The 10,598-nt window shown below is 35.9% G+C and overlaps 2 protein-coding genes across 2 annotated transcripts; both read right to left on the reverse strand.

The window, feature by feature from the left end:
- Positions 1-261: 261 nt before the first annotated feature.
- On the reverse strand, positions 262-875 carry LOC129752410 (uncharacterized). Its single transcript, XM_055748195.1, has 3 exons — positions 676-875; positions 572-618; positions 262-491 (listed from the first exon to the last, which is right to left on the reverse strand). The coding sequence occupies exons 1-3, from the start codon at positions 873-875 to the stop codon at positions 262-264; spliced, it is 477 nt and encodes a 158-aa protein (XP_055604170.1).
- A 179-nt stretch (positions 876-1,054) lies between these two features.
- Positions 1,055-10,095, reverse strand: LOC129752411 (uncharacterized). The gene is made up of 2 exons (XM_055748196.1): positions 10,048-10,095; positions 1,055-1,687 (listed from the first exon to the last, which is right to left on the reverse strand). Exons 1-2 carry the CDS (start codon positions 10,093-10,095, stop codon positions 1,055-1,057), a joined length of 681 nt encoding a protein of 226 aa, XP_055604171.1.
- Positions 10,096-10,598: the final 503 nt, after the last annotated feature.

Consider the following 10,598-nt stretch of genomic DNA (forward strand, 5'->3'; position numbering starts at 1 on the left):
GTGTCTTCCTCCCTTCCCCCACTTTCCACTTCTACACGACCTATCATGAAATGTGATACTTTTATGAGGGGTCCCGGAGAAGTGGAAAGTGGGGAAAGGGCGAAAGACACTCTTAATGACGAGATCTGGAAAAGGCATATACGTCACTTCGGCATATTACGGCAGTTGAGGACTTGAGGACTTGGGGACTTGTAGACTTGGTGACTTGGGGACTTAGGAACTTGGGGATTTGGGGACTTGTGAATTTGGGGTCTTGGCTACTTAAGGACATGGAGACTTGGGGACTTGGGGACTTGGGGACTTTGGGTCTTGGGGACTTGAGAACTTGGGAACTTGGCTACTTAAGGACATGGAGACTTGGGGACTTGAGGACTTTGGGACTTGAGAATTGGGGACTTGCGAACTAGGGGACTTGAGGACTTGGCGACTTGAGGACTTGGCGACTTGGTGATTTCGTGACTTGAGGAATTTGGGACTTGAGGACTCGGAAACTTTGGGAATTGAGAATAAGAGACATGAGGATTAGGGAACTTGTGGACTTGGGGACTTGGGAACTTGTCGACTTATGAACTTTGGGACTTGTTGACTTTGGGACTGGGGGTCTCGGGGACTTCGGGACTTGGGAATTGTAAATTTGGGGACTTGGAGTCTTGAGGACTTGGGGGCTTGGGTTACTTGGGAACTTGAGGACTTTGGGACTTGGTGATTAGGGCTTTAGGAACCTGGTAACTTGGGGACTTGAGGATTTTGAGACTTGTTGTCTTTGGGACTTGTAGACTTTGGGACATGGTTACTTGGAGACCTGAGGACTTTAGAACTTGAGGACTTCGGTACTTGAAGATCTGGGGACTTGGAACCTTGTGATTTGGGGACATGGGGACTTGGATACTCGTGGACTTGGACTTGGACTAGTTTGCTTTGGGACTTGGGGACTCAAGGACTTCGGGACTTGGGAATTGAGGGCTTTGGTGTTTGAGGACTTGGGGACTAGGGGACTTCGGAAATTTAAAATTGGGAACTTGGGGACTTTGGGGCTTGTTGACTTTTGAACTTGTTAATTTTGGGACTTGGGACTTGAGGACTTTGGGACTTGTTGACTTTTGAACTTGTTAACTTTGGGACTTGGAGATTCGTGGGCATCTGGGCTTGAAATTAAGGACTTGTGAATTTTGGGACTTGGAGACTTGGGAAATAGAGACTTGAAGACTTTAGGACTTGGTGATTTGAGAACATGGGGACTTGGATACTTTGTGACTTGGGGACATTGAGGACTCGGGGACTTTGAAACTTTTGGACTTTGGGACTTGTTGACTTTGGGACTTGGGGACTCGAGGACTTCGGAACTTTTAAATTGGGGACTTGGGGAATTGGGGACTTGGAGACTGAAAGACTTGGGGACTTGAGGACTTTGGGACTTGATAATTGGGGACTTGGTTACTTGGTGACTTGGGGACTTTAGGACTTGAGAACTTGAGGACTTTGGGACTTTTGGAATTGTTGACTCTGGGATTTGGGGACTCGGCGACTTCAGGACTTGAAATTGAAGACTTGGAGACTTGGAGTCTTGGGGACTTGGGGACTTGAGGACTTTGGAACTTGGTGATTTGAAGTCGTGGTGAATTTGTGACTTGAGGACTTGAAGACTTGGGGACTTGGACTTGGACTTGTTGCCTTGGGGACTCAAGAACTTTGGGAATCGGGGACTTGGACTTGGACTTGGACTTGGACTTGGACTTGGACTTGGACTTGGACTTGGACTTGGACTTGGACTTGGACTTGGACTTGGACTTGGACTTGGACTTGGACTTGGACTTGGACTTGGACTTGGACTTGGACTTGGACTTGGACTTGGACTTGGACTTGGACTTGGACTTGGACATGGACTTGGATTTGGACTTGGACTTGGACTTGGACTTGGACTTGGACTTGGACTTGGACTTGGACTTGGACTTGGACTTGGACTTGGACTTGGACTTGGACTTGGACTTGGACTTGGACTTGGACTTGGACTTGGACTTGGACTTGGACTTGGACTTGGACTTGGACTTGGACTTGGACTTGGACTTGGACTTGGACTTGGACTTGGACTTGGACTTGGACTTGGACTTGGACTTGGACTTGGACTTGGACTTGGACTTGGACTTGGACTTGGACTTGGACTTGGACTTGGACTTGGACTTGGACTTGGACTTGGACTTGGAAGCAGAAAAGTGCAGATTTTTAAGGCTCCTGGAGTCATTTTTCAAAAATTGCAAATTTTAGGACTGCAGTTGCGATTGTTTTTTGAATATTTTTGAAAATTTAACAGTAATATTTATAAACATATAACATAAAACTATGTGGCAACACTGGAAAAGAAGCTACAAAGTGTAAACAAACAAAAACAAGTCAGTCATTGGTCTTTTCTTGTGAGTGATAGACAAATTTGGGAAAATTTTGAAATGAGATTCCGAAATATCGTCATTTCACCACAAAGGCTCAGTTCATACGATGAGCACAGATTTGCAAGGCTGATGTTCAGATTGTTTGGAAATGGTCCCGGTAAATAAGGCGGATAAACTCAGACTGCAGATTCTTAAGACTGTTGCACTTTATGTTATTCCTCCGATAAATAAGACGGAGAGGCTGGAAAAGCGCAAATTTTTAGGCTGCTGCTATGATTGTTTGATTTGTTTTGGCCTTCCGGTGGAAAAGATGGGTTGACTTAGGAAGCGTAGATTTTCAAGGCTTCTGCTGCTGCTGCTTATTGTTTGTTTTGAGACGGGATTCCGCTAAAAAAATCGGATTGGTGTAGGAAGCGTGAACTTTTAACGCTGCCGTTGATAATTGTTAATTTATGAATTGGCCTTTGTAGGAAAAGAATAGATTTTGAAAACAATCTTTTTACTACAGTACAGTTTTGGAACTACTTTATAGGTTTCTGACGAAATTTTTAATCGTATTACTGTAATTTTGTTGTTTTAATTTAAAAAAAACAGTGAATTTGGTCCTATTCAATTATGTTTGCAAGTATGTTTGTCTTTTATACAAGTGAATATTTGCTTAAAATTGTAGACTTTCAGGTTTTCAAGTATGAAATTTTCAAGCGATTTTATAAGCCGATTAGGATAGTCTGTCGTCAATGGAGACATCAACTTATTCATTAGACAATTTCTAAACATAGTTATTCATATTTGCATTTTATAATAATACGCCCAAGCGAGACATTTTGTTTAATTTTGCAAACAATGCACAAAAACCCAGCAAACAATCGAGTTCCAACCTAATTAGTGTAAATAATTTTAATTACTCGATGCAAAAGTAAAACGAAACCATATTGGTACACCACGGAATGATTGTTGAAAATGTAGTGATTCTCAACCCCTCCGTGTCGCTCGTTCGATTGAAAATTTCCTCCATGCCCACCCGAAACAGCAGATGGCGCACTGAATGCGCTTCTTCCATTCCAAAAAAAAAATACCCAACTCAATGGGGGAGAACCCATAGAACAAAAACCTTTATGTGGCAGTTATCCGAAACTCTAGCAAAAGTCGAACCAGATAATAATGATGAGCTCAAAATAATAATAAAAGTAGTGGAAAAAAATGGGTAGGAAGAGATGAATCATAATAACAGTAATAATGCAGTGGATAAATTCATCACTCATTGAATCGAAACATGAAAGCCCCCACAAACAACTCACGGGAAATTTTCCGGAAACCACGAAACTTGACCACTTTGGAACGAACACAGAAACACACATACTTACACAGGACAACAAAACACACTCACATAAACAACCTAGGAACGGAAACACCTTCTTTTTGATGTTATTCACAAGTGTGGTGTAGCATCATTATGGGTGCGCTCACAAAATATGTGCATGGGTGTGAGTGATTATGTATGTATGCAGTGCATGCATTATTGTGGGCTAGCTTTTTGGGCGGAAGTCCTGTCCTGTAAATTAACATGTAATTTAATTATGATCGAATATGGACAACTGTTTGTTGGCTTGTTTTGAAAGAAAAAAACCATTGCACACTGGTACAGAACATCAATCTAGCGGAACTAAATTAATAGCGCCCAGGGATGAAAAGATAGACTTTTGGTGTCTTCGACAACATTGCATAGTTTTACAAGGCGCATACTTTGAAATAAAATACAGAGTCGAGGGGTCCACCAATAGCAAGATAAAAATGCTAACTTTTTTGTAAAGCATTTTAGAGCTTTGGTTTCTTCTACAAAGTTGTTTATCTCAACAAAATACATAACTTTGCTGAACAAGTCAAAGTTCTAGAATTTCATTCTAAGGAGTTACAATAAAATTAAGAAAAATACCTTGAAAAAACAGTTTTTTAAATCTGAAACGTTGTAGGTAAGACAAAACAATTTTCAGTCTTCGAAACAAAGTTGTAAAATGTTAAATTCTACAATCGCTTAGTACATTATGATGTGTTTTGAAATTGCTGAAGCGCTGTAGAAAGCATTTAGTGTAATATATTAACGATTTTCAAAGAAAAGTTCATCGAATTGCGCAAATTTTCGCACCATCAGCCAATGTGGATTTTATTTTTGGTATTAAGAGGAATCATTTCCATATAAAACTAGCGTGGAACTCGATGGAACTCGAAGCAATTTTAAGATTGAAAATCTAGTATTTTGTTCACAAATATCACTTTTTTAGACACTTGTTTTTACAACATTTGCTTCGGTCAGGAATAAATGGTGTATATCAACGTGTTGTCAGCTCTGGTTTCAAAATGGTCATAAATCCTTTACTCAAATTGAGTTTGTAATCCAACGAAAACTTATTATCTCAAAAGTGTTTTTATCGTTAAATAGAGCCAAAGATGGCCTGCCACCAGCTACTGAAAGCTGAAAGCTAGTTTACTTTTGGAAATAAATCACTTTCACGTGTTGGTACAGATATCATTTATATAATGATGTACTAGAACAGATTCTATTGATAAATTTGGAACGGAAAACCGGTTAAATCATCTAATTATTTCTTTTTCTCAAATTCTGCAAGTAAATTGCCTCAAAGAAACTAAGAAACTAATAAAGTGTCTTAAAAAAGTGATATTTGTGAACAAAATACTAGATTTTCAATCTTAAAATTGCTTCAAGTTCCACCGAGTTCCACGCTAGTTTTATATGGAAATGATTCCTCTTAATACCAAAAATAAAATCCACATTGGCTGATGGTGCGAAAATTTGCGCAATTCGATGAACTTTTCTTTGAAAATCGTTAATATATTACACTAAATGCTTTCTACAGCGCTTCAGCAATTTCAAAACACATCATAATGTACTAAGCGATTGTAGAATTTAACATTTTACAACTTTGTTTCGAAGACTGAAAATTGTTTTGTCTTACCTACAACGTTTCAGATTTAAAAAACTGTTTTTTCAAGGTATTTTTCTTAATTTTATTGTAACTCCTTAGAATGAAATTCTAGAACTTTGACTTGTTCAGCAAAGTTATGTATTTTGTTGAGATAAACAACTTTGTAGAAGAAACCAAAGCTCTAAAATGCTTTACAAAAAAGTTAGCATTTTTATCTTGCTATTGGTGGACCCCTCGACTCTGTATTTTATTTCAAAGTATGCGCCTTGTAAAACTATGCAATGTTGTCGAAGACACCAAAAGTCTATCTTTTCATCCCTGGGCGCTATTAATTTAGTTCCGCTAGATTGATGTTCTGTACCAGTGTGCATTGTTCACTATTTGGGCTTCATCGTCGTTAATGATGGAAAATTCAATATTTTCGATTTAACACATTTCATAGCATACTCAAGCGTATAAGATTTCAAATTCATTGTTGAAATTAAAGTCAAAGCTCCGGACTATATATTGATGACTGAATTATGGTAAAAAATTGGGAAGAAAAAAAGGGTTTTATTGAAGACGTGCATCACGATGGTCAATCGAATTTAAGGAAGGTCGTAATCATCCTTTTTCAATGCATTTGATGAAAACATTATTTATCTTTCGTTTTATAAAGTAATGAATCTTCAAGAGATATCTTGTAAAAAAATATGAACTATTTATTCTATTTTTTTTTCACCACTGATTTAAATGAGGACATCGGTTTTTTCACCGGAATTCTGATTCAGAAACTAACAATAAGCAGCAGCCTTGAAAATCTGCGCTTCCTAAGTCAATCCGTCTTTTCCATCGGAAGGCCAAAACAAAACAAACAATCATAGCAGCAGCCTTAAAAATCAGCGCTTTTTCCAGGCTCCCCGTCTTATTTCTCGGGGGAACAACAATTAAGGCAACAATCTTAAGAATCTGCGTTTTTCCAATCTATCCATCTTATTTACCGGAGCCGAAACAATATGAGCATCAGCCTTTCAGATCTGTGCTCAACGTACAAACTGAGCCTTTGTCGAGAATTGACGATATTTCCGAATCTCATTTCAAAATTCTTCCAAATACGTCTGTCACTCACAGGAACAGACCAATGACTGACTTGTTTTTGTTTATTTACACTTTGTAGCTTCTCTTCCAGTGTTGCCACATTTTTGTTTGATTTGTTTTCATATATATTATTGTTAAATTTGCAAAAACGTCCAAAAAACAATAGCATCTGCAGCCTTTAAATTCTCAAACCGCAGAAGCCTTAAAAATCTGCACTTCCAAGTCCAAGTCCAAGTCCAAGTGCAAGTCCAAGTCCAAGTCCAAGTCCAAGTCCAAGTCCAAGTCCAAGTCCAAGTCCAAGTCCAAGTCCAAGTCCAAGTCCAAGTCCAAGTCCAAGTCCAAGTCCAAGTCCAAGTCCAAGTCCAAGTCCAAGTCCAAGTCCAAGTCCAAGTCCAAGTCCAAGTCCAAGTCCAAGTCCAAGTCCAAGTCCAAGTCCAAGTCCAAGTCCAAGTCCAAGTCCAAGTCCAAGTCCAAGTCCAAGTCCAAGTCCAAGTCCGAGTCCAAGTCCAAGTCCAAGTCCAAGTCCAAGTCCAAGTCCATGTCCAAGTCCATGTCTAAATCCAAATCCAAGTCCAAGTCCAAGTTCAAGTTTAAGAAAATATTTTTTTCAATCGTGAAATGATTGGTTTAAAAAGGGTCACTTTCAACCTAGAATCTTTGTTAGCCCTAAAATGTCGGAAATTGGAAATTATCATTTCTGCCATGACTTTAAAGTACTCCTATGCAAACGATGCACTCGTATTCTTCCTTCATCCTTCCTCCACATCGCTATTAGCCATAAACAGGAATTTTAATAAAATTCTCAACAGTTTGAAGAATTAACTGTTTTTTAGTGGTTAAACAGGCAGCTCAATTAGTGAGAGACATTTAGAGATATCAGAATGAATAAGGAAAAAACCCGTTTTCCAACTATCCAAGCCAAAATTATTGCTGTGATGAATTAAAATTGTACTACCTATGTTTTCTAAAATAAATGAAAATCATTGGAAAATCTAGAAATTTTGCGATTTTGACAATTTTGACAATTTTGACAATTTTGACAATTTTGACAATTTTGACAATTTTGACAATTTTGACAATTTTGACAATTTTGACAATTTTGACAATTTTGACAATTTTGACAATTTTGACAATTTTGACAATTTTGACAATTTTGACAATTTTGACAATTTTGACAATTTTGACAATTTTGACAATTTTGACAATTTTGACAATTTTGACAATTTTGACAATTTTGACAATTTTGACAATTTTGACAATTTTGACAATTTTGACAATTTTGTCAATTTTGTCAATTTTGTCAATTTTGTCAATTTTGTCAATTTTGTCAATTTTGTCAATTTTGTCAATTTTGTCAATTTTGTCAATTTTGTCAAATTTGTCAATTTTGTAAATTTAATCAATTTTGTCAATTTTGTCAATTTTGTCGATTTTGTCAATTTTGTCAATTTTGTCAATTTTGTCAATTTTGTCAATTTTGTCAATTTTGTCAATTTTGTCAATTTTGTCAATTTTGTCAATTTTGTCAATTTTGTCAATTTTGTCAATTTTGTCAATTTTGTCAATTTTGTCAATTTTGTCAATTTTGTCAATTTTGTCAATTTTGTCAATTTTGTCAATTTTGTCAATTTTGTCAATTTTGTCAATTTTGTCAATTTTGTCAATTTTGTCAATTTTGTCAATTTTGTCAATTTTGTCAATTTTGTCAATTTTGTCAATTTTGTCAATTTTGTCAATTTTGTCAATTTTGTCAATTTTGTCAATTTTGTCAATTTTGTCAATTTTGTCAATTTTGTCAATTTTGTCAATTTTGTCAATTTTGTCAATTTTGTCAATTTTGTCAATTTTGTCAATTTTGTCAATTTTGTCAATTTTGTCAATTTTGTCAATTTTGTCAATTTTGTCAATTTTGTCAATTTTGTCAATTTTGTCAATTTTGTCAATTTTGTCAATTTTGTCAATTTTGTCAATTTTGTCAATTTTGTCAATTTTGTCAATTTTGTCAATTTTGTCAATTTTGTCAATTTTGTCAATTTTGTCAATTTTGTCAATTTTGTCAATTTTGTCAATTTTGTCAATTTTGTCAATTTTGTCAATTTTGTCAATTTTGTCAATTTTGTCAATTTTGTCAATTTTGTCAATTTTGTCAATTTTGTCAATTTTGTCAATTTTGTCAATTTTGTCAATTTTGTCAATTTTGTCAATTTTGTCAATTTTGTCAATTTTGTCAATTTTGTCAATTTTGTCAATTTTGTCAATTTTGTCAATTTTGTCAATTTTGTCAATTTTGTCAATTTTGTCAATTTTGTCAATTTTGTCAATTTTGTCAATTTTGTCAATTTTGTCAATTTTGTCAATTTTGTCAATTTTGTCAATTTTGTCAATTTTGTCAATTTTGTCAATTTTGTCAATTTTGTCAATTTTGTCAATTTTGTCAATTTTGTCAATTTTGTCAATTTTGTCAATTTTGTCAATTTTGTCAATTTTGTCAATTTTGTCAATTTTGTCAATTTTGTCAATTTTGTCAATTTTGTCAATTTTGTCAATTTTGTCAATTCTGACAATTTGTCAATTTTGGCAATTTGATCAATTTTTTCGATATGGTCAATTTTGACAATCTTATGCTTAAGTTTATTTTCTATTTATTGTATAATAAAACACTTGGATTATCATTTGGTAGATGCATGGTTTTTAGAAAGAAACATTTAGTTTCTAGGTGCTGAAAAAAATTCAATTTGAAGAAACTCTAAAATAAACTTTCCCAATAATTTACGAACAAATGGCATACAATATTTAAAACCGTTTTGACAGTAAAATATTTTCAACGAAAGAATGGACATTAAAAGTATCCATTCTGTTCCTGAATCTAAAAAAAGTTGAAAAGACAATTTATCTTAATCCGTTTTGCATACCCAGGATAGCATCCGGGTCAGTTAATTAAAATCGAAAAAAATATCTTGTGGTTTAACATCAGCGGGTCGTGGAATTAAATGCTTCCCAAAGATCCCATTGTCAGCAGAAAAGGGAAACATGTTGAGCAGCAAATATTAAAAGAAGAGAAGGACCGAAAAAAAAGTTAGTCTAAATAAAAGAGACACACAACTACACACATACGGTTTGGATACAGTTTCAAGAAAAAAGGAAGGTGGACCAGGTTTCTGTCCAAGTCCAAGCGAAAAAATGTTTCGTTTGTTCTTTTTCCTTTGTGACTGGAAAAATGGCACAGGAAAACAATAAGCTCCAAAGAAAGAAGCTAATGAAGATGGATGTTTCCGGCACGGTGAATGGAATTGAAAAAAGCTTTAGGGAGGAAGGAATTAAATACAATTAGTAGTTTACTCTGATTCTGTGGTTGTTTGCATAAATTGAGACCCTGCTTAAGTCAGTTTTTTTCCTTTTAAATGCTGGAGCTTTTACTTAAAAAAAATCACAATCTTAAACACAAACACAAATTAAATTTCAACACTGTATTAAAAATCTTTTTCTTTCCATTTTCTTCAAACCTATTTCTAACCAGCTCTTTGGACTTGAGTTGGTTCAATCTGTGGTTTCACCAAAAGTGTTATTGAAAAAAAAAATCAAAACAGTGAGAAGCACGCCAACTAATGCCTGAAATCAGGCACCAGTCACGATTCCAGACTTACCGAAATGCCTATTTCGCAACTTTTTTCTGGCACCGAAATCCCACGCATTTGTGATGGGCAAACTTTTGTACTTTTATTTGAATTTTGTGAACGAAGCGCGTCGCCGAGCAGCACTTTTTCCGGGAAGAGCTCCAGAATTTATCTGCTCCCAAAAAGGACGGGCAATGGACAACCGGGAGCCTCAATTAATTCTCATCATGTAAATGGACCCCGAAAATTATCTCCCATTCAAGAAAACGTTGCCGTCGTCTTTGGTTTTGAAGGAAGGCCTCCAGAAAGGGGGAAGGTCGGATGATTTGATCTAACCCTTAGAGGTTAGAATCGGCTGGAAAGGTTCGACGGGATTTAGCCCCCGTTTCTGGAAAATCCCTGGAACATGCCTTTTTGATGTTTTCTCAGAAGTATCAAAGGTGAGACTAATCTTCGAAGGATTTAAGGGTAAATCCTGTGCGAAAAGAAATGTTTTGGGAATAAACACTTAAGTTAGAAAGATAAATCATTGACAATTAGCTACTTGGTCAAATTGAAATTTAGCTTCCAAGGAATTTTTA

Source organism: Uranotaenia lowii, chromosome 3 (assembly GCF_029784155.1).
Source record: "Uranotaenia lowii strain MFRU-FL chromosome 3, ASM2978415v1, whole genome shotgun sequence".
Lineage (NCBI taxonomy): Eukaryota > Metazoa > Arthropoda > Insecta > Diptera > Culicidae > Uranotaenia > Uranotaenia lowii.